We start from the raw sequence: 24371 nt of genomic DNA, 5'->3' as shown, positions 1-24371 counted from the left end.
TCAACCCAGGCATCTCTGCACTCAGCTCTGTGCTTTGTGCTTTCAAAGTAGGACATTTTAAAACAAGCAATAAGATCATGAAATGTTAAAATTAAAACTATTTGATGGCAAAAAAAAAGAAAAAAGAAAACGAAGGGAGTGAGCAGCAGGCAGAGGAAGTGAGATAAGGAGACGTTTCTGATTGGCGCACACAGGGCACGTGACTAAGCTCATTTGCATATGCACAGGCAGGTGAGTGTGAGAGAAAATAGTTTCAGCTATGCCGCGTACACACCAAGCCCGGGCCGGATTAAAACTTTTGTCGCTTTGCTACAACACCTTGCTTTGAACCAAGAGTCACCACGGGGCACGTCGGCCGCCATCTCACCTGTACGCTCACTAACCGGCAGGTAACTCCCGAGTCATTTACCAAATTTCCCCTCAAAGGCAGACTACAGGTGACCTGCGACTCGAGCTATAACCGAAACCGTTTCTGAGCGTCCTCGTGAGTCAGAGAGCCTGCAGAGGCTCCTGTATTTCTTTACGTATCAGTGGTTTCACCTGTCATTTCCCAGCAGCAGCAGCAACAGCAGCAGGCTCACCTGAGCTGAGCAGCACCGGCTCAACAGGTGCAGCAGGAACTGCAGCATTCCGCCGCGCGCACACATGCGTCCGCCTGTAGCAATATAAAACTTGAGTGGGTGTGTTGGTGTGATTAGTTTAGTTCAGGATTAGGGAGGAAATTGGCTTTTTCAGAGTCTGAAGGAGCTCCAACACGTTATCTTTGAAATAACCTGAGTGTGTAACGCGACAGGTCATTTATGGTGAGTTTAATTTCCTCTCTTTCTTCTACTGCATCATTATATCCATCTTATGTGGTTCTTAAGAGGATGTACTCTGTGGTTTCGGTGGTCTGTCCATGTAAACATATTATATATTGATTTATAAACTCATTTACACAAAGGTTACAAAGGTGCATCAACAGTAAATATGTGATTTATTTTAATTGATGTGTACAGGTAAATGTTAATTCATCATTGTAGGAATACAACTGATATTTTTCTCAAACAATTGATAATTGATTTTTCTTATAAAATATCATAAAATAATGGGAAATAACATTGACAGCTTCCTTCAAGACATCTTCAGTTGTCTTGAAATGTCTAAAGACTAAATATGTTTAATTTAGTATAATATAAAAGGAGAAGTAGCAAATAAATGTTTGGTATTTTTGTCCAAAAAGTGACTCAAATGATTGGTTTCTTATCAAAATATTTGCCAATTTATTTTCCATTAGGAAATGAATTGACTAATCGCTTCAGCTGTAATGCTTTTTATTAGAACGGCATTATAGCAAAAAAAGAAAATCATTGCAGTTATTTTGATGGATATTGCGATATGAGTTGTGTTTTTGGTGGGAGTGGTATTTTTTGCATGTCATTTTAACTGACAGAAATATAAAAATGATGACAATGTGATCTTTGCTGGAGTACCAAAAATAAAAAATTTAATTTAAGATAATTAAGGTAACAATTTGCATGCATCTTTTTAAGTCACACCAATTCTAGCATCATTGAGTAAATCCCATGAGTCTTTTTTAATCTGACAAACTCAGTTAGTTCAGTACAACCAACATGATTTGCTTTGACCTCGAAAAGCTTAATTAAGTTGAATCAATTGATATTTCTCCAAAAGTTGTGCTGATATTTAGTGACAGTGAAACTATATATTTAACATATTCTGACTTGTTTATTTTAATTCCATTCTACTCAACAATGTCAAAGATGTTTTGGATTTTGACCGTCTTCTTAAAATAAGTTGTCAACGGACTAAAACACGTTAATGAAAATAACTTAATTTTTTTTAATGATGAAAAACTTTATTTTGTCATTGTTTTAGAGTGTATGTTTCCGTAAATCTGGATTATAATTTGTAGCCATCTCTGTAGCATCTCAATGCTTTATTTATAATGGGATGCTGTGACAGATTTTATATGTTAGCAATAATTGCAGCTCCTGCAATTTGGATACTGCACTATAATATATATTTTTGATAACATAATATTTTCATTAGCATTGATTGTTCTGCTCACACATAATTCTATAAATCAACATGTTTGTCTTTGTCTACCTGCACTACTGTTAGGCTAACTTTCAGTGTACGGCATATTGTTGGTCTTTTTGGAAATAACACACTCGCTGAGCGGAAAACTTCAACAACCCTGACGAATGTAATACAATCCAGTACCACAGCCCTGCTGTAAATACTACCTGTGTGAAACACTCAGCCGAAACTTTGGTGTTTGTGTTAGTGAAGTGTTTATTGACCTCTGTGGTAACTTTAGAGCTCATACTTCCTGGTGTTGTATTGGACAAGATGTAACATCATACATGGAGCAACAAAAAGTATGGTGCCATTTTTTTCTCAAGGCGTGCAACTCATCTATAGCTCATCCAAAATGCTGAAGTTCTTGTCTTGACTAAGTTGTGTCAGTGACATAATTGCTCCTAAACATTTTAGCTGTCCTGAGTTGATAAGATCTTTCTCCTGGTATTTAAAGCTCCCATACCCCTCTTTCACCAACATGGAACTGGTTCTGTACTTGCTCTGACACCTAATTTTGAACCGGCATTTCCACCAAAATAAATTGGCTTAAACCCCAAAACGTTGGTTCTCAACTGGAACCAAAAAATACCAGGTTTTTCTTGAGCTGAAGTGCGAACTGTGCAGTGGGTGTGTGGTATTGTACAGGTTGGAAAGAGAGGATGGAGATGACAGCAATGGAGAAGTCAAGTGAGAAACTGTCAGAAAAATAGAGAGTGCAGTGGTCTCATTAACACTAATAATAAAAACTAATATCTGTAATAACAGAACTAATGTTTGCAGCTAATCAATGCAATCCATGATTTTCCTACTACTATTTTCTCCCATTGTGCAACGACCTCCATTGATGACACATTCTCGATTACAATGGTTCCACTCTCAACTGGTGGAAACGTGAGCTGGATAGCGCCATGGTTCCAAGAATCCCAAACAGAACCAGTTAAAAAACTATAGCTAATTTGGTGGAAAAGGGGTAACAAAGGCCTGGAAGAAGCATATTTCCTTGACAATTAGGTTGCTTTCTTGTTACACAGGTCATCTGGCTGTGGAGTTTTTAGTCTTTCTCATTTCCATGAGGTGTAAACTGTCAACAGCAGGCCAGACACACAGCACAGACACTGTATGTACCTGTGGTGATGGTCTCTCCCCTTCTCTTGTTCACATGCATATTTAATTACCTTGTTTTGTTTTGTTTTGTTTTTTCACAATTTGTGTTGTATGAATAAAATGTGATTTGACATGGGCCTTTCTTAGTCAATGCTGTCTAACCTAAAGCATCTGTTTTTTCTCTTGTTCATAAAATCTTGGACAGTGCTGAGACCCATCTGATCAACCTCTGATTTGTCCTTTTTTTTCAGATGCCCCACTGTCATTTCTATCCAGCTGATGCTGTGTTGGTCCCGATGTAAGAACACAGGCCTCGCAATATTTTCTGTTCTTAGAAAGGTGAGTTCAGACATGATCTCATTCCCGCATTTGCTGCTAAGGAGACTTTGGTAACTCTTCATTTTCTGGGAATGTTGCTTCCTAGGATGTTTCCTGGAATAAACGCTGCTCATAATTAAAGGGAGGACTTGAATCACACATCAGACCTTGATAAACGAATTATTTAAGTTGAAAATCTTTACTGATGTACATTGTATAAATTGTTGAGAGCAAAATGATGTAACAGTGGAAACCAAAACCATCAACATATGGAGGGCTGGATTCAGCTGGATTTGGTAGTTTGTACGGCCCCCGCATGCCTGTATGACCTCCTGACAACGTCTGGGCATGCTCCTGATGAGTAAGTAGATGGTGTCCTTGAGGATCTCCTCCCAAACCTGGGTCAGGACATCAGTGAACTCTTGGACAGTCTGTGGTGGTACTTAGCGGTGTCGGATGCACCGATACATAACGTCCCATAGGTGCTCAGTTGGATTTAGGTCAGGGAAATGAGAGGGCAAGGCAATGACATCAACGCCTTGGTCATCCAGGAACCGTCTACATACTGTCCACATGAGACCGGGAACTGTCCTGCACCAGGAGGAACCGAGAGCCCACTGCACCAGCGTAAGATCGGACAGTCACTCCGAGAATTTCTTCCAGGTACCTAACAGCAGTCAGGGTACTGTTGGCTATGACATGGAGGTCTGTGTGACCCTCCTAGGATATGCCTCCCCAGACCATCACTGACCCACCACCAAACTGGTCATGATTTATGATGTTGCATGGAGCATAACGTTCACCACAGCGTCTCCATACTTTTTCACTGCCGTCACGTGCTCACTGTGAACCTGCTCTCACCTGTGAAGACAATGGGGCGCCAATGGCGAATATGCCAGTTCTGGTGTTCTCTGGCCAATCGAGCTGCACGGTGCTGACCTGTGAGCACAGGTCCCACTACAGGACGTGGGCCCTCATGCCACCCTCCTGGAGTCTGTTTCTGACAGTTTGGTCAGAAACATGCACACCAGTAGCCTGCTGGAGGTCATTCTGTAGGGCTCTGGCAGTGCCCCTCCTGTTCCTCCTCACACAAAGGAGCAGATACCGCTCCTGCTGCTGGGTTGATGCCCGTCTACGACCCCGTCCAGCCCTCCTGGCGTAACGGTCGGTCTCCTGGTGTTTCCTCTATGCTCTTGAGACTGTGCTGGGAGACACAGCAAACCTTCTTGCGACCACACATATGGATGTGCCATCCTGGAGGAGCTGGACGACCTGTGCAACCTGATTGGGCTGCAGGAACCGCTTCATGCTACTAGTAGTGACAAGGACACTAGCAGAACACCAAACTAGAGAAGAATCAGTCAGGAAGGATAAGGAGAGAGCAACTGTCTGTGGCCACCACATGTAAAACCATTCCTTAGTGGGGATTGTCTTGCTTTTGTCTCTCCATTGTACCTGTTGTCACTTTCATTTGCACCAAAGCAGCTGAAACTGATTCACAATCACTTGTGCTTCTTAAATGGACAGATTGATATCCCTGAAGTTTAACTGACTGGGTGTTAAACTGATGATTAAGTATTCCCCTAAATTTTTGAAGAGTGTGCTTTGGTACAAATTACAAAAAAAAATATGAATTCCCTCAAAAGAAAAGCTCATTTTAAACACGTGAAAATATTCATAAGTGAATTCACATTATTAAAAACGTTACTGTTGTATACTTGCCTGTAGACAAATAACAATTTTTATTTTTACATATTTAGTTTACCTGCTATTCATTGATTCAAAGACTGTAGGATATGCTTTTACTGTAATTTGAAGTGCACCAATTGAACACGCTCTGTATTCTCTGCATTCTCCCGTTGTGATTTTGATTTGGCTTTCCACATGTCATAGCAGTTCTTTATGAGGCCATACTACATAAACTGCCTCCTCCTTCTCTACTGACTCCTAAAACTATCACTATAACTGCAACCTTTGGTCGCATGAACAATTTATGTGCGTCCGTCCACGAGCCTGCACTGTTCTCCTAAGGCTTTTGCTCCCTCATCACAGCGTCTGCTACAGAGACACCTTAATCTGGCTCATATTATAAGCTTGAAATATTTGAAAAACAGGATTAAGGACTTACTGAAGGAGTCACAGAACGCTGATAATTCAGTTGTATGCTGTAAATCGGCAACTGGTTTTAAGTCTGTTGTGAAACTCTTTGCGCTACTGTCTTGACCAGAGAGATTTTGAAACTCAATGGGAATATTGCTGGTAAAATAAAAGTTAAATCATCGAAAATGTATAATGATTGCCAAATTACAAAGTTCTCTCCAGGAAACTTATTTGAAATTCTTTGGATATTGCATACCAAAACATCACATAGACTTTGTTTGACCTCAATCAATAGTTTTATCTGGAGTTATACATTTACTGACCCCTCTGCCCGACCTGTGTGTGTGATTCCCTCCTCAGCTGTCTGTCACCATGGCGATGCAGGTGTTAATCCACCCTACAGTATCAGTGTTTGTGTTGACCGTGCTGTCCGTGCTCAGCCTGGCTGTGCTGCTGCTGCTGTGCCTCATCAGGAAGAAAAGGAGGATGGAGGGAACATACAGGCCCAGCGCAGAGGAGAAGAAACAGACGGGATCGGCGGGATCTGAAAAACCTGGCCTGCCTCTACCGCTGCCCAAAGAAGAGCGCCTCATATGATGAACGCATAAAAGTGGACTCACACCTGAGCCACCCCACTCCCCGTCACTGTGTACAACTGAGGATTGATGCCTGATGTCTTCTGATGTTGCTGTGTGGCTGTCCTCGGGGATGACCCGTGTTTGTCCTTTGCACCAGAAACTCTTTAGACACAAGGAACACTGTTTGTGCCGCACCTTTTCATTCTCGGTGACAAATACACAGACTGTCACTTCTATCACCTGTTTCACTGCATGAAATGTGCCATTATAATGCCTGTTGTATTCCTTTATAAAAAAAAAAAAAAAAAAAAAAAAAACTCCCTTTATTCTGCCACATAAAGAACATGAGCTAAAGTATATTTTGTATTTGTACAGAGGTTAGTATATTTGAACTGTTCTGTGTATTTATATATAAAACACTGTGTTTTACACTATTTCCAATGATGAAGGATATTGATGAAAACAATGACTGTGATGCACTTTTATGTCACGCTATGAGACGCTCAATTTCTTAAAAAAATTATTAAAAAAATCAGTATGCATGCTACACAAGGTGTTCTGTAAATAAACAAGGAATGTCCACGACCCTGTCTGTCCCCTGTGTCGCAGCATTGAAGGGATGTTACAGTAAATGTTCAACATGTTGAGTTTATTAGTTTTTAAGTTATTCAGATATTCAGATTCAGACTTACCAGAAATGCAAAACTCATCCTCATTTGTCAGTTTTAGCTGATGGAGTGCGTATCTCTTTCTCACACACATACACTTGTAGAAAATATTCATGCATCAGTGACAAACAGGCCGTCATACAGTAGCAGATATGCTGAACATCATTCGCCCTCACTGTTAGAGAACTCATTGATTTCATTCATGCAGCCTTGTTTACTTAATTCTAAGTGGAATTCACCAGTCATTTCATGAAGTGCACGACGTTCAGACAAACAAAAATCTCTTTAAATATTTGCTCATTTTTGGCGAGGTGACCTGACAGCAAGTTTGTGTTTTTCCTTACTTTCAACAAATCCCATGAAAAGACCAAAACCTATTAAAACCACACGAGTGAGCCACACTGTCACTGGGTGGCGTGTTCCTTCATTATGATGAACACACACTCAGCCCCCCCCCAAACAACATTGGTGACATGACTACAGCCTTGCTTGTGTCCCCTTTTCAAAGATCTACAATAGAAGCCAATGGGCTTGGGACTGAGAGTCACACACAGGCAGGAGAAACTGGAGAAACCAGAAAGTACTGAGAGACAGACTTTGCTCATTTTGGTATTTTCATTGGATTTGTTGAAAGTAAGACCAACTAGAATCTCACCAGCCTCATCCTTTAAGCTTCAAATCTCTTCTTAAGTTCAGACACTTTGATTAGAGGCAGCTCCTCCTCCTCGTGCTCCTCTGAGTGGTTTTTCCCTTCCGATACATTCAAGTCACATGGCGGGTGAGTTTGTGCGTTCTCTCTGCTCCAAAGCGCGTTGCAGGGTCTCCCAGATTCAGCCAGTGGCTTGGTCCTGGACTTCACCTGAAAGCTCTGGCTATGCGCCTGAGACTGGAAGCGTGCTACAGCAGAAAGCACTTTAGGAGGAGTGGGGGTCTGTCTCAACTTCTGCTCCTCTTTTTTCACTGCTTCTTCACTCTTTGTTTCCTGACCTGCTGGAGGTTTAGGGTCAATGATGAGACTTTGGGGCCCCGGAGATGCTGTGAGTTTCAGATTGTCCTCCTGTTGCTGCTGCTCCTCCTCATCATTGGGATGATTTAGTTTGTTTAAAGATTCTTCCACCTCTTTACCTTTCTCCTCCTGCTGCTCTTTTCCCTCTTCCTCTCCTTCTTCATCTTTCTGCATTTCATTCGCTCCGTCCTTCTCCTGTCCCTCAGCTATCTCCTCACTCTGACTTTCTTCCTGATTTTCTTTCAACCCGTCATCCTCACACTTTTCAGCCATTTCTTTCACAGGGTCCTCTCCTAAACTCACTCTCTTTTCTTGACTCCTTTTCTCCATCTCTTCCTCTAACTTCACTTCCTCTGAGTTATTTCCATCATATACTTCTTCTTCTTGTTTCCCATTTATTGCAACCTTCACTTCTTCCTGTTTCTCTCCTACCTCCCTCTGTCTGCTTTCTTGCTCCTCTATTTCACACGCTGCCTGCAGACTCTCTGTCCCCTCCTCCTCTGGCACGCTGGTGTCCAGGCAATCAGAGTCTTCCGTCAGGTCTGACAGCTCCTCTGTGGTTTCCAGATTCCAGCTGTGCAGGCTGCCGCTGCCGCTGATGGACAGGGACAGGCTCTCCTGGCTGGGGTTGGCTGGAAAACCACGCTGGAAAACACAACACCTAATGTAAGACCAGAAATCACATGCACGTGTGTGTGTGTGTGTGTGTGTGTGTGTGTGTGTGTGTGATCTTCTTACCTTTGTGATATAGTCATGGCTGTCCGGTCCAAAAAGATCCAGGCTGCGTGTGCCATACAGCAGGCCGCGGTCGTGGGAGCTCCGGGAGCTGAGCGTGTCAAAGATCTCCCCCAGCAGATCCATCTCCTCTGAGTCACATAGCATGGAATCTTCCCCTTCTTCTTCATCCTTCTGGAGCTCAGAGTCAGGCTCGACCACGGGCCCAGACACAGCTCTGATGCAAAGAGATAAGCAGGAATGGCACAAACAAGAACATTTATACATGTATTGTTATATTTACCCTGGGGTTTTCCACATTTCTCCATCTCTCAGTTTCTCTCTGACTCTCACCCATCCCATGTGTCTCTGTTGTCCTGCACGTCCTCCTCGTCTCTGAGAGCCCTAAGTTTGTGAGCAGGCCGACGGGGGCGAGACTGACATGAGGCAACATAGAGTAGCGAGGCAAAGAAATAGCAACGCAACATTCCCAAACAGAGGTGACAGATATTGGAGGGAATCAAAATAAAGCAGAGCATAGAAATGGAGCAATAAAAGGCACAAACAGCACAAAGAAGCAGTGCAGGACAATAGAATAAGCAGATTGGGTAATGAGGAGGGTGAATGTGTATGATGTCCGTTACAGTTTTATAATATTTAAAACAGATATGTGATTGTTTTGAGACAGATCTCACCTTCCCAAAGTGTTGTGTGATTGGCAGGCGGTTCTGCAAGCAGTCAGACTGGGCACGGCGGTGTGACATAGATCCTCCCCTTTGTAGGGAGTGTTCGTCATTGTGGACCTGCATTGCACACAAACACACAAGGAAAAGTATTATAGTAACACCACTGCAGATTTTGATTCAACTGAAGCATGTGCCCACATAAACGCTGACCCACCTTGTGCATCAGCAGGTTTTTCAACCCAGACTTGGTGAGACCTTTGGCCTGGGAGAGATTAAAATCATTGTGAACAGAGTTGTTTTGATAACACAGACTATATTCACTCGCCCTCCTCCCTGCAAAAACACCTTGGCTCACACTCACCCTCATGTTCGCTTTGGACTTCATGTTAAGGATGAGGGCTCCTCCCCCTTTCTGTCAAAAGTACAAGAGTGTCAGTGTTGCACTTTTCAGCAAGAGGGGAACAAACTTCAACCTGCTTCATTAAAAATGAAAACTTACCTTCAAATTACCAACTAGCTGTTGATAAGATCTGCCTCTCCCTGTAAACACACAGAAGCACAAAGGGAAGAGGATGAGTGTTAAGTGAGTACTAGGTAATTAGACACATGCACACACACACAAATACACACCTGCAGCTGTTTCACACTTTAGGATCTCCTCCTCAAAGAGATCGTCTGGTTCCGTCCCTTTGTTTAGAATATCCAGGCGACCATCAATGAACTAAAAAAGCAAACAAATATTTGATCATTTTTAATTACCAGAATAAAACACATGAGAATGCTCACTCGTTAGCAGTAACCTAAGTATGACCCGCTGACTTCACAACTGATTTATCAGCACTTTATCATGCAGCATACAGTTCTGTGGCTTTTATCATGTTAGACATCTAAACACCAGGCCTGAAATAGCAACCAACACATAGTCTGTGAAATTAAGAACCTGCATCAAACGATGTCGGAGACATTTTCTCTCGGTCGCTTTGGTATATTTCCTGAATCATCTTGCAAAACAATAAATGCACTTCTAGGAAACTATTCGTACAAACAGCACCACACATTGCACAAGCCTGTATCTTAATCAAAATCTCTAAAGTAAATATTTATGTCAATTTCAGCAGTACAAAGTCACACATTGCTGAATGTGGCAGATTTGATTGTGAGAGTTGGACAGGATTCACATTCACACCTATACAATTTGTACTTTAATTTGTTGACAGATCATGTCATTGCAATACAGAAAAGAAAAAGACTGTTTTACAGCACTGCATAGCACACAGGACAAAAAAAGAAAATAGGTATGTAAACAGGAAATGCTCCACACACAGGACTGACACGATTTTTCATCTCTTGAAACCCCTCAGATCAGTTCTGAGCTCTGTAAATTAGCTTTTAGTTTTTTCACCCCACATAAATGGAACAAGTTGCAAGAGGTATTTAAACTGGACAGGTATGTATCTGTAGATCATTTCAAGTGTATGCTAGATGATATGGTTGTTTTACAGTGTTGCTGCTTTGGTTAAATGACAGACATGATTTCCTACATATTACTGTTTTTATTGTTGTTGTTGTTATGTATATGTCCTTAATGGCAGACTCCATTTTAATTATTTTTAATGTTTTTTATTGCTGTTTGTAATTCTTGATAGACACTGCTGCTACTTGTTTTGTTTTTATGGACTTTTTTTCATCACTTTATTGCAATTAAATATCTGCATCCTTCTGGCCCATTGAATGTTATCTCAGGGCACTGCTGTAAAAGAGCTTAATGCTTAGTCAATTTTCCCTGAATAAACAATGGATGATGAAAACAGGAAACACCCCTTGGGCAGAACTGTACATGCAGCGCTGTATGGAGAATAGCACTGACAGACTGACGTTCCTGTCTGTCGCACCACAGATTCTCATCCACATCGCAACAGATACCTTTCCTTGCAATGCATCGTGTAAAGAATTTTTTTGGAATGTCTTATCCATGAGATAAGATGCACCTGTGAGCTATTTCAGAGAACTGGTTGATCATTGGTTGATCTAATGCTTTATACATTCACCTGCATTATTGAAAGTCAGGACTCACCTGAGAACAATTCATCAATTTAGGACACATTTACAAAAAAAAGTCTAATAATCTGTAGATAATGTGCTTGACACATAATGACAACCAGCCATTTTTCATGTAATGACCTATGCAATTAATTCATGCCTAATGTTTTTTGGGGGTAAGACTGTTTAACACAGAACCAGTATAATACACTCTGATCGACATTACAGTGGCATTTGATAATGTAGGAAACAGGAGACAGTTGTAAATCATCATTTGTATGAGTTTGCCAAACCATTTGTAATTTCCTCAATGTACACAAGTGACTCGATGACGTGGAGGTTGAATAAGTAGTTTCAATTCTCATTTGAGAAATGTACCAAAGCGACTGAGACCTGAAATTCTCTGCCCAACTAGCCTTTCTCCTGTGTTATAATGGCAGTATCTGTCCAGCAGAGGGCAGTAATCAGCATGAGGCATAGTGTGTACCTGTTTGAAGGACTGTAAATGAATGGCACTCTGCAGGAACTGCCTCATACTGGCAGACTTGTGATCTAGAAACAGTTCCTCACTGAACCACATCTCACCCTCCTGCAAAGGAAGATAGAGATAGTCACAACAGAGTCCAAAAAATATACACAGGCACGTAGAGCTGCCCGTAGAAATGACCCATAGAAATGCAGAGAACACTTTAGTGCTGTAATTTTTATTGAAAGAAACTTAAGTGTTAAACTCTGCAAAAACCGTTTTGAGTGACTGACCTTGTGACCCTGCAGAGCGTCCCTGTAGCCTCCAAACAGCAGAGCCTGAGCCTTCAGGAAGGCCCTTGAGACACCACAGCCAGGAGACACCGCCTGACGCTTCAAACACACCTTCAGCTCGGACATCTGGAGACATATGCACATTTATGTCTGTGATATAAATCAAGAGCAACTGCTGCTGCTGCTCAATAACTATGATGAAGACAACACCATTCTGCTACAGAGAATAACCTTTTTGTCATTTTGCCTTTGTTAGATTGTCGATTGTAGACAGCGACAATAAAAAAATCTAGCAAAAGCCCCTGACTGTATTTTTTGGAGCTATTTTAGGAACTCTCAGTCTTGCTATGTTTCCACCAGAGGAACCACGGTCTAAATTTGGTCGCTCTACAAAAGTTTCTTGCCCCAAAATGTCTCTGCTCTGGTGGTGGCACTTTCTGATTGTGCAGGGGCTAGTAAGGCTGAGTTTTAAATGGTGATCATCACTGACTAGTCCCAAGTGTGAAGCTGCGACAACATGTGTACTGTGTACAGTGTACAGAATATATTCACACAGTAACCATCAGCTGCTTTGCTTCCTATTTGTTGAAGTTGCTGTTTTTACATTTGTCATCAGTCTAATTTTCCTGATCTTCACGGCCCTACAGATGTGGCATAAACGCAAACAGGAGTGTGCAAAAGGCACTTTTACTCCCTAGTTTATTTCCTGTTGGGCCATACGTCACCAGGCCACCTGTGCCCTTTAACTAACAAGCATCTGCTGATTCTGTGGTACAAATTTCACTTAAATAACTCTCCAGTCATACTCTCCTTTCTATAAAAACAGTTAAGTGTTAAGTGAGAGACAACAAAAAGACATATATGATTACACAAACCTACACACGGAGCATTTATTACAGAAAACTTTTTATTACCACATCTGAAGGTATCCTTTTCATGTCGTCAAAGGGGGTTTCCAGAGTGTTTGTGTCCACATTCAGAATTACGACTTCCTCCAACCCACGACTCCTCACCCTCTGTCAGACGGACACAGAGACACAGTATGATCTGTTGGGTGTGTCAGACTGTAGGGACAAAGCTGGTATATTCAAAGGTTTGGTAATAAAGTGACTTTAGATTGTTTTGATCAGTAGTTTACCTCAGATAGACTGGTATGGACCCCTATCAGGTAAGGCATAGGTGCACTGTAACCAAATAAAAAAGTGTGAGTACACTGTAGGTGGGTAGATTGATAGGTAATGATAGGTATTGATAGATAGATAGATAGATAGATAGATAGATAGATAGATAGATAGATAGATAGGTGGGCAGGTAAAGAGGGATCTTGGTAGGTAAGTAGGTAGGTAAAGAGGGAGGTAGGTAGATAGGTGGGTAGGTGAGGAGTGATGTAGGAAGGTAGACAGGTAGGTAAGAAGCAATGTAGGTAGGTGGGTAGGTAGGTAAGGAGGGATGAGGTTAGGTAAGGAGGGAGGCAGGTAGATAGGTGGGTAGATAAGGAGGGAAGTAGGAAGGTAGGCATGGGGTAGGTAAGTACGTATGTATGTAGGTAGGTAAGTAGAGAGGTAGGTAGAGAGGCAGGTAGGTAGGTAGGTAGATAAGCATGTACGTAAGTGGGGAGGTAGGTAGATAGGCAGATAGATAGGTAAGGAGGGAGGAATGTCGGTAGGGGGATAGAAAAGTAGTCTTCTTACCAGCAGTAGTCCAGTAGATGGGGTGGGAGGACAGGGATGAAGATGTGTTGCCAGTACATGGGGTATAACACAGCACTGAGTGCGTGCACACAAGACGTCAGCTACACACAACACAAAATGGACGACTGTTACAGACAACAACAACACGCAGGACACAAGAGCCTTTTTGTGCGGCCTGCCATAGGCCACATATGGTGGTCAATTTGTGACCTCAAGGCAGCACAATGGAGGTTATTCTGGCTGCACTGAGCTTGGTTTCCAAGTAGCTGCATACAGCAAAGTGGTTTCTGTCTCCAATAAGGTTTTGAGAGAGCGAACATGCCTCTTTAGACAGACGTAAAAATAAAATCCTACAAAAATAAAAGAACAAAAAAGTGTGACTTACTGTGCTGAGTTTGCTGGCAAAGATGAGGATGCGTCTCTCAAACAGCATGCTGGCATAGAGCTGGAGAAGGTTCCCAACATCTACTGCCACAATCAGCTCTGTCAAGTTCCTCTGGTAAACCAACACACACACACACACACACACACACACACACACACATTAGTTTGAATGGGCAAAATGTACAAAAACCCACCTGCTGTATAAGACAGCAACCATGAGTTTAGTTTAATCAGTTTAATCTTCCATACTCACATTTTCAGGGATGGAAGGGAGACTTCTGGGGTCTGGAGCGATGAAATATGGAATCTGGTCAAAATGAATGAAACAAAACACAATTAGAAAACTGGGAGAAAATTAAAGGAAGTGTTTTTGCTTTCAGCTGGCTACAACATTATACAGGCATGCATGCATTATAGTTTACAGGATCAGACTTGAGGCTTCCATTCCAAAATTTCTTGCTAGATGCAAACTAACATGTAAGCCAATGTCTTACTAAAACACAGCCTTAAAGTTACAGTTAAGATTTTTATGAAATCAAATCCTATTTATGGTAATCTTCAGTATTCGGCATTTATCTGCGGTAGCCATTCAGGGTATTTGCATTCAGTAATTACCACTCTATATAGACGTTTTCATTGTTAGTGACGGAGTCCGCCATTCCCACACTGAATTCTAATTGCGTTTACTAACTTAATGCCGTATCAGAGCTGTATCAAGTTACTGCTAAGGCAACCAGAATTCTTGGACCTATAGTATCAGACCACACTTGCTGTTATCAGCCATATCAATCAGGGTTACAACTTTTATCGTATTTTCTCAATTTTGACACCGCATTATTGTTTTCAATGTTTCTTTCAAGCCGATGATTTCTTATTTTGGAATGAAACTCCCAAGCAACTATCCACAAAATACAACCAGCTGTGGCTTTTGGCCACTTTGAGGCCTTTCTCGTAGGACAAAACATTTACTGTGGGCTCAGTACAGTCATGGGTTATTCATGGGTTATGGATACAAACAGTCAACAGTTCCAAAGGTCACAATGAACAGCAGACATTAGTGCAAATTGCATTAGGTTTGGCTTAAACATTGGATTAGAGGGGTGAGTGACAAGATTTTAGTCTGCACACATCAGTTTTAGCCATCAAGCAAAGATAGCTGAATTTTTCCAGCAGGGGTTAGTCTGTATCCGCTTGGCCGCTACTCCAGACCACATGAACCCCTTTGGGACTCACCCCCTCTTGTCCCTCTGGGTGTCCAACAGGATGAGACACCTCTGTGCTGACCAATAGCTGCTCTCCCTCAGAAAAAAACACAACACACTAACCACTGACAAAAAACAGCCATAAAGTCAAGTGTGACTCCTGGTTCTCATTGGATAATTAGAGATTTACCATCTGCAGAGTGACAGATCCAGCTGCCAGTGGTAAGGGCTGCTTGTAGAGAGCAGCCAGCAGTGCTTTCATCTCATTGGTCTGTTGAGAACATGATGGTCGTCATGTTAATGATACTCACACTAGAGTGTGCAGATTACAGAGCAGAAAGATTACACATGAGTAATGAAAACTCACCTGTCCTTTTGTGAGGCAATCAGCCAAGTTGTTGAGAAGTTTGTAAAACACTTCAAACCAGGGAAGATAACTGCAGCCAAATTCAATAATAATGGTTTTAATCATGATGTCAAAGGCATGGTTCAACTTGACAATTATGAAATGACAATTACTCTTTCACTTCAGACATCCTCACACAAATGTACCTGAGTATGCAGAGGCAGGTATGCGTGCTGTTGGCGAGACGACAAAAGCCAAACCGCTGGCATCCTTCAAGGTCAGTCAAAACAAAAGTAAAGTGCTGCACGGCCACTCCCTCCCTCGCTCTGTGCAGATGAGAGTAGTGAGAGGCAGGCATGTGAAAAACAAAATAGAAATGAAACCTGGAGTAAAGAGAGTTTATACTTACCTTTGAATGTCATACGGGAAGCAGAACCTGGGTAATGTTTGACAAGACTCCTATCATGGGAAAGAAATGTGTAAAATGAAAAGTGAGAAATAAACTCAAAGTCTAAAAGACAACAGCAATGCTAATGGCTCCGTGAGGCTACTGAGGCACAGCAGTGTTTTGAGTCAGAATGCTAACATGCTCACACTGATGCTAATGTTAGGCAGGTACAATAGAATCTAATAAACTAACAAATTAGCATGAACCACAAAATAAAGCTGAGGCTAATGAAAAGGTCAGTAGTTGCGCAGGTATTTGGTCATAAACCAAAGTATTGGACAAATTAATTAAATTAGTAGATAAAATTTCAGAAGATCACCAAAGTTATTATAATTCATAATGAAGCCGACATGACTGTCTGAACCACATTTCATGCTAATCCACCAAATAGCTGTTGAGACCTTTTACTCCAAATTACAAACGTTACTACAAACTTACCCAGGTGGCACTGGATGTCAATATGGCGTCAGAAAGACATTGGACTCTTACATCAGACAGATGTAAAATTTTGGGTGGAATGAAAATGATCCCATAACGTTTTTAGAATTTTTTGTCATGTGGATGATAAAATTATGATGTTCTGCAGACGCTGGGTTTCGTTCTCTATACCTTACGATTAAATGTTGTTATCCTGTGTCAAGATTACATTGTCATGAGATGTTTGGAAAAGCGGTTTGATTTTAGTTACTTAACAACACAACTTAAAACCAAAAAAATATCAGTGTCATCTATCGTCAATACTGTACCTCAAAATGACACTGGTATTACTTATGTCCTGCCATTAAATTTTGGTCACCTGACATCACAACCAAAATCAACTTTATATCATCGTCATCTTTAGACTTTCCTTTTTGATAAAGCTTATAGTTAGGGCTGGCTCAGGCTTACCTTGAACCAGCCCCTAGTTAGGCTGACATAGGCCTAGACTGCCGGGGGGCCTCCTACAATACACCTTCTCTCCTTCTCTCTCTCCTTAGTTTCTGAAAAGTTGGTTCTTCTTCATTTGCTAACATTCACGTCCTATTACTGCATGTCACAAACACTGCATGGTGTATCGTGGTTGTGCTGCTGCTGTGGTCCTGCCTGATGCCTCCTACTGCTGCTGTTATAGTCATACAACATATGCCACCACAATTACTATTATTGTTATTATTATATTATTACTAAAATTAATGTTATTGTTACATTGTTGTTATATTTTGTCCCTCTACATTTATTATGTTGATCTGTTCTAAGTAAGTAAGTAAGATACATCCTCTGAGGACAACGAATGCTAAAAATTCATGGCAATCCATTCAATAGTAATTGAGATATTTTAGTCTAAACCAAAGCGATGGGCTAACACTGCAATCCCTTATGAACATTTTAACATGACAACATATCCACAAATTATGATACTATCATAGGTTTCCAGGAGCAGGAGACATGGGTGGCTACCTCATCACTGAAGTCCTCTGGAAACTGAAACAGGACACCAGGATCTATAACATTAAAAATAATGAATGAATACTTGAATGAATGAACCTCATGGCTAATACTCCAGACAAACTTTATTCACAAAGTACATGTAGAGAAGCAAAATCTTTTCAGTGTTTTATAGGCAACAGTGAGTGAAATAGAAAAAGATCCAGTTTATGTGGTGACAAATGATCAAAAATGTGCAAATGACACAACTTACTTGTCAATAAAATGTATTTAGTATTTTAAACCCTTTCATTTCACACCCAGCTGTTCATTCTGTCACATTACCACAAACCCATCTGGTTCAAGTGTGACTAGACAGGCTGTGTGGTTTTTCTGATCACATGACAGGAAGTATGAGCAACTCTCAGCTCAGCAGAAACACCTTCATATACACTACGTCTTATCATCTTATCCATTATTTCATAAATTAATTACTGTTGCTTTTTAAGTGTAAAGCAAATGTCAGATGGTGTTTAACTGTCAGATTGTTGAGGTGGGTCATGCAGCAGTCAGATTGTTGTGGTGGGTCATGCAGGAAAATGACAAGAAGAAGGTGCAGAGAGTCACGGGAGGAATTTGAGGAACAGTTTTAATCAACTTCTCTGTTGCTGACAAAACACTCGGCACGTCTGAATGTCTCTTTAACACACAATGCACTTGTTTAGAGACTGGAACAGGCTGGGAATCAGTCATTTCAAATACTACATCGGCTCATCAACGGAGGACTCACCTTTGTCTCTGGCTACAGGACAAGTTGCTTCAAAGAACCAGTAGAACGTTCGCTCAGGGTTTTGTCTGACAAGAAAGAGATTCACAGCTTTGATGTGAAATTGTACTCACACCAAAACATGTTGAGACATTCCTGTGAAGCTGCACAACATTTAGCACATATCAGGGCCATTTTCAATTGACACCTCCTGCGACCAAAACCTCAGTAGGGAGGAAGTTTTAGAAACATAACAGCTAAACTGATAATTTTAGAGCCTTTTGAAACAAAAATCTCGGATCAGAGATTCTAAAAGTTTTGATGACTGAGTGCCATTTTAGGGAGCAGAATGAGGGCTGCACAGGAACACACTATGACTTTTCAGTGACTTTTCATACAACTTTTTTAATTACATTTTTTAAGACATACTAACATTGTATAAAGTAATGTAGCCTATATAGCACTAACATTACATTCTAGTTTTCCACTTTGTAATATATTTGGAAGTAATGAAATAGAGACTGTGTGGTGTTTAACGTTAATTCACAGTTATCGAGCAATGGCTTCTGTTGTGGTACAGCAACACCACTCGTAAAACCACACACAAAGCAGTACAGCAAAAAACTAGAACCAGTAGTAATAATAATGTTTAAGTTTATTTGTGATTATGATTACATTTGCTAATAATTATTTCAGACGGTTCGTGGTTGCCTTTCACAAAACAGCACATTTTTTCTTTAAATTTTTATCAATATATGGGGCGGTGTGTTGGGGTGATGTGTCCCGCCCAATAGATATATATATAGAGACTCAAATTGCAATTTCAGAAAATGTAGAAGATTTTGCTCTCAGGAAGTTATGAAACAGGTATCTTGTTAAGGACAAAGGTAAACTGGGATATATCCGTTAGAGACAGGTGTTGTGGTGTAATGTAACTAAGTACATTTACTCAAGCACTGTACTTAAGTACAATTTTGAGGTACTTTGCTTCAGTATTTCTGCTTTATGCCACTTTCTACATTTACTGTACATTTCAGAGGCAAATATTGCACTTTTTATGATACTATATATTTATTTGATAACTTTAGTCACCAATTACTTTGCAGATTGAGATACAAAATATCAATCAAGTAATAAAGTATGATGTGTTATTAAAGATCAGACTATGGCGGGATTCACAAAGTAGTTTAAATCAGCTTGATCTTGGCCAGCTGCAACATTAAAGTGATGAACATATTAATGCATTAATAATTATGAAACAATCACTTCAAACTTGTGTGAAATCCCAGACTAAACCCCCTTTAATTTAGAGAACTGTTAAAACAATCTGACAGCCCAAGAACTTCAGAATAATATGCAGAAGTGGGCCATTTTACATAATAAGTGCTTTCACTTTAAATGCAGGACTTGTAGCCTACTTTTACCAGAGTAGTTATACACTACTTTACTTAAAGACCTGAGTATTTCTTCCACCACTGGTTGAGTGTGATTACTGTAAAATATTCAAATAATGGTCATATCCAACAAACAGATGAACATTTTGCTCTGCTTTGAACAAGAACAGGTTTACCATGAAGTGTATGGCAGGCAGCACATAAAGGGCAACACAGTTGCTGCAGGAAACTTCCTGTGCAGTTGTGAGAGGAAGTAATAAAAACCACAAGAACAGAATGACGGGTAGAGTGATGATGGAAGGTTGAGCCAAAATGACAAGATTAACTCACCTTAGTCTGGAGCCCATGTTGTCTGGATATGTCTGTGTCCATGTGTTTGTCCAGGAGGGCAGAGGTCTTCAGCAGGTGTACCAGATGATAGCCATACCTCGGATGTAGCAGTGGTGTGAACGGAGGCAGACAGCGGCGGTAGCAGCAGTCTGCGCAATCAGCGCAATCGAAATGACAGAACACTTCCTGATCTATGTCAGTATGTGTGTTGTGTCAGTGTGTATGTATTTGTATGACGTCTGTTATGAGACCACCTCTTAGAGCTGTTTGAGAGTATTTATATCACCTCTGTTAGATTTCCGTTGTTGTCTTTTAATAGTATTTCCCCTTCTTTTACCTTCATAAGAATTAGATATTCTCTTCTGCTATAAAAATGATATGCCATCAGGTCAAGAGATAGTCTTTAGCTACAAAACACAAATCCTATGTATCTGCATCAGCAGCTGCAGGAATAATCAAGATATAGAGTAAGTATCTCTGATCTCTGACCTCAGTGAGATCTGCATTAAAAAAATTCCCCTTCATTTCTTCACTTTTGATGTCATTTTTCATTCATCTATATAAATAAGTATTTCTGACATGTCACAACAGAGCATTTGGTGTGATGGGTGTCTTAGTGGAAAAGAGGCAACAACATGTTTCCACATCCTGCTCACAGAGGCTCTGAACTCACAGATCTCGTCACTGCCTCCCAGTGGTGTTTATGCGAAACTGCCTAATCTGTGGACGGTGCATGTCTCCATTTTGGTTTGCCTTCATACTGTGACATCTAGAGTAAAACTGGAAACTGAATCTTAATACTCTCTTTGGTCTATTTCAGTCAAATAGAGTTTTGGAAAGGCATTTCAGAAATACTTAAATCTACAGTGTAAGGGCTAATTATCTCTTCTGTTTGTATTTCATTTTCAAATGTATTATAATTCAAAGTGTATCACACTGAAGAACATCAAACAAGCAATGGGATATCTTTTCCAACAAATTTATTTCAATCAATGCCAAATTAGACAAGTGATCAAATTTGCGTGAGTTGAACAGTTTTATTGAATATTTGGCCGAGGTACTGTTGGACTGATGGTGATAAATGAACATCAACAGAAAGCTACTGACAAAACACCACGAGCACAACTGTGTTAGCTACCTCTATATGAGCACCAAGATGGGAGAGTCAGTTTAGTGTTGTGAATCGTACTGTGGCTGGTGGAGAAGGGGCTGCTGATGAAAGAAAGAGGGGAGGCAGAGAGAGGGATTACTGAGAGAGGAGAGCAGAGAGAGGAAATAGTGTGATAGAAGAGCCAGAGAAAGAGGGCAGAGTAGGAGTGAGATGAGTGGATGGATGGTTGGATGGAGTTATGATGAGTGCAGTAGAGAAATGACGAGTGATTTTTAGCCTTAGGCCACCTCCTCTTCTCCCTCCTCCTCAAACTCTCCCTCCTCAGCCGTGGCATCCTGGTACTGCTGGTACTCGGACACCAAGTCGTTCATGTTGCTCTCCGCCTCAGTGAACTCCATCTCATCCATGCCTTCGCCGGTGTACCAGTGGAGGAAGGCCTTGCGGCGGAACATGGCGGTGAACTGCTCAGAGATGCGCTTGAACAGCTCCTGGATGGCCGTGCTATTGCCGATGAAGGTGGCGGCCATCTTGAGCCCGCGGGGCGGGATGTCGCACACAGCCGTCTTGACGTTGTTGGGGATCCACTCCACGAAGTAGCTGCTGTTCTTGTTCTGCACGTTGAGCATCTGCTCGTCCACCTCCTTCATGGACATGCGGCCGCGGAACACCGCTGCCACAGTCAGGTAGCGGCCGTGGCGCGGGTCGCAGGCTGCCATCATGTTCTTGGCGTCGAACATCTGCTGTGTGAGTTCGGGCACAGAGAGGGCTCTGTACTGCTGGCTGCCTCTGCTGGTGAGAGGGGCAAATCCGGGCATGAAGAAGTGCAGACGAGGGAAGGGCACCATGTTGACGGCCAGTTTGCGGAGGTCAGCGTTGAGCTGGCCAGGGAAACGCAGGCAAGTTGTCACCCCGCTCATGGTGGCAGAGACCAGATGGTTGAGGTCTCCATAAGTGGGTGTGGTGAGTTTGAGGGTGCGGAAGCAGATGTCATACAGGGCTTCGTTGTCGATGCAGTAAGTCTCATCTGTGTTCTCAACCAGCTGGTGGACAGACAGGGTGGCGTTGTAGGGCTCAACCACTGTGTCTGACACCTGGAGGCAGAAAAGGGAAAGGTCAGGGGGGATAAAAAGCCAGAACAAAAAATATAAAACACCAATAAGAGTGTGACGTGATCGCTGTACCTTAGGAGAAGGCACCACGCTGAAGGTGTTCATGATACGATCAGGGTACTCCTCACGGATCTTGCTGATGAGCAGAGTTCCCATACCAGAGCCGGTACCACCGCCCAGGGAGTGTGTCAGCTGGAAACCCTGCAGGCAGTCGCAGCTCTCAGCCTCCTTCCTCACCACGTCCAGGACCGAGTCCACCAGCTCGGCTCCCTCTGTGTAGTGGCCCTTTGCCCAGTTGTTACCAGCTCCACTCTGGCCTGGAAGGAAAGGGGTAGTTATAATCCGTCCTTTGAATATTCAGCCTTACGCATCCTGAGAAAAGGTCTTAGTTTATCATTTTAACTGGAAAACAGTTTCACTTATCTATATCGAATACAGCAACTCTCTCTGGTATGCTGATAATTAAAATGGCCTTTCCTTTTCTCTGTGCAATAGAATCAATAGATCACATACCAAAGACGAAGTTGTCAGGTCTGAAGATCTGTCCGAAAGGGCCGGAGCGGACAGAGTCCATAGTGCCTGGCTCCAAATCCACTAAGATGGCCCTAGGCACGTACTTCCCACCTGGAACACAAATGCATGTGTCAAATTTTTTCGATCAGAAAAGAAACGACAGACAAACATCGAGCTTGCTTGTTCATAACAGCTCTGACCTGAAGCCTCATTATAGTAGACATTGATTCTGTCCAGCTGCAGATCACTGTCTCCATGGTAGGTTCCTGTTGGGTCGATGCCGTGCTCATCACTGATCACCTCCCAGAACTAGAGACAGGTCGATGGGATGGATCAGACATAAACCAGTTAATCACACAGCCTGAATTTACTGACATGTTAATAACTTAACACAGTGTAAAGGACATGCCCTGCACTTAAATGGCATTTTACAACCTGCTCCACTTGTTGAGCCACGGCAGCTGATTGACAGAGAATTAACTGACGGTAAATTTAATGACTGAATAAATTTGATGATCAAATTATCATATCATGACGTCTTTAAAGAAAAAATGCAAAATGTTTGCCTGTTCCAGCTTCTGGAGTGTTCCAGTGTCCTCTGTTTGAATATTTCACTGTAAGTCAGACAAAACAAGCTATTTGAAGCCAATTTTCATTACAGATCAATCTCTGGTTCACAGATACCCTCAAAAGATGTGTTTATCTACATTTAAATGAGGCTACACTTAATATTTGCTGCAGGGATGATGGGAAAAAAACTAAATATGACCTAATAGGTGGGTGTTGAAAAACTGCATGCCGGCGTTCCAGTGCATTCGGTGTCTGAGCCACACCCCTCTCTCTCTAACACACACACACACACACACACACATAGTTTAGGTGGTATCGTACATTTAAAGGGCATCAGCGACAGCAGCGGGGATGTCTCGGCTTGCCACCGCCCATCCTAAAGGATGCTATTGTACGCTGTCCTCAGTCTTACACAACACTTTCCACTCCACTGTGTTGACCTATTTAGTGTTTCCTGTGGACAACATGGCCTCTGACAGTCGACACGTCGGCATAAACACCCACAAACTTGAATTCAACCACATAAAACCGAGCGCTGTTAACAGGTAGATCAAACGAGGCGGGCGCGCGCGTTTTACATACCTTTGCTCCAATCTGGTTCCCGCACTGCCCGGCCTGCAGGTGCACTATCTCACGCATGTTGTCGCTGCGGTGTGGGGAGTCTCACGGAGAAACACGGGGGGGGAAACTGACGACGGGCTCCGGTTCTTCTGCTGTTCGGTCCTGGCCCTCCCGGTTCAGTCGACAGTCTGGCTGAATGGCGGAGGAGCTCTGGCTGCGTTGGAAGCTTTCTGTCTCGCCCTTCCCTCCGTCCGCGGCTGCGCCGTTCATCCCGGTGCTGCAGCATGACGTCATCTCCATGGCAACGGGAACCGGGCACGGCCGGAAAATTGGCCTGCCTGGGCTGGCTCGTTGGGAGACCGGTTTTTGTTGGACTGACATGGGTGTGAGACAACACTGGGAGGATAAACAACCAGATTAAGGCTCCTCTTAAAGCCTGAAGCAGTTAACCGTCTGCTGACATCAGCATGTGAAGGAGTTAGGC

General features: G+C 42.1%; 3 protein-coding genes across 4 annotated transcripts; 1 reads left to right on the top strand and 2 right to left on the bottom strand.

The window, feature by feature from the left end:
• Positions 1–219: 219 nt before the first annotated feature.
• On the top strand, positions 220–6767 carry crb3b (crumbs homolog 3b). Its single transcript, XM_050045304.1, has 3 exons — positions 220–389; positions 3441–3528; positions 5968–6767. The coding sequence occupies exons 1-3, from the start codon at positions 220–222 to the stop codon at positions 6202–6204; spliced, it is 495 nt and encodes a 164-aa protein (XP_049901261.1). The 3' UTR covers positions 6205–6767.
• Positions 6768–6813: 46 nt separating this feature from the next.
• dennd1c (DENN domain containing 1C) lies at positions 6814–20181 on the bottom strand. 2 transcript variants are annotated; one of them, XM_050045537.1, is made up of 23 exons: positions 20024–20181; positions 18324–18388; positions 17567–17610; positions 16091–16140; positions 15888–16007; positions 15703–15772; positions 15526–15606; positions 15367–15432; positions 14387–14440; positions 14135–14245; positions 13750–13850; positions 13197–13242; positions 12973–13074; positions 12059–12184; positions 11787–11888; positions 9890–9980; positions 9759–9799; positions 9621–9671; positions 9474–9521; positions 9269–9376; positions 8928–9010; positions 8598–8811; positions 6814–8504 (listed from the first exon to the last, which is right to left on the bottom strand). In XM_050045537.1, exons 1-23 carry the CDS (start codon positions 20038–20040, stop codon positions 7521–7523), a joined length of 2775 nt encoding a protein of 924 aa, XP_049901494.1. In that variant the 5' UTR covers positions 20041–20181; the 3' UTR covers positions 6814–7520. The 2 variants fall into 2 exon arrangements, with proteins under 2 accessions (XP_049901494.1, XP_049901495.1); XM_050045538.1 differs by lacking the exon at positions 15367–15432.
• An 805-nt stretch (positions 20182–20986) lies between these two features.
• Positions 20987–24153, bottom strand: LOC126390992 (tubulin beta-4B chain-like). The gene is made up of 5 exons (XM_050045556.1): positions 23909–24153; positions 22957–23065; positions 22757–22867; positions 22316–22560; positions 20987–22225 (listed from the first exon to the last, which is right to left on the bottom strand). Exons 1-5 carry the CDS (start codon positions 23963–23965, stop codon positions 21413–21415), a joined length of 1335 nt encoding a protein of 444 aa, XP_049901513.1. The 5' UTR covers positions 23966–24153; the 3' UTR covers positions 20987–21412.
• Positions 24154–24371: the final 218 nt, after the last annotated feature.

The sequence above is a fragment of the Epinephelus moara genome, chromosome 5 (assembly GCF_006386435.1).
Source record: "Epinephelus moara isolate mb chromosome 5, YSFRI_EMoa_1.0, whole genome shotgun sequence".
NCBI lineage: Eukaryota > Metazoa > Chordata > Actinopteri > Perciformes > Serranidae > Epinephelus > Epinephelus moara.
Note: the sequence above shows the minus strand (reverse complement) of the source record. Positions and strands in the feature narration are given on the sequence as shown.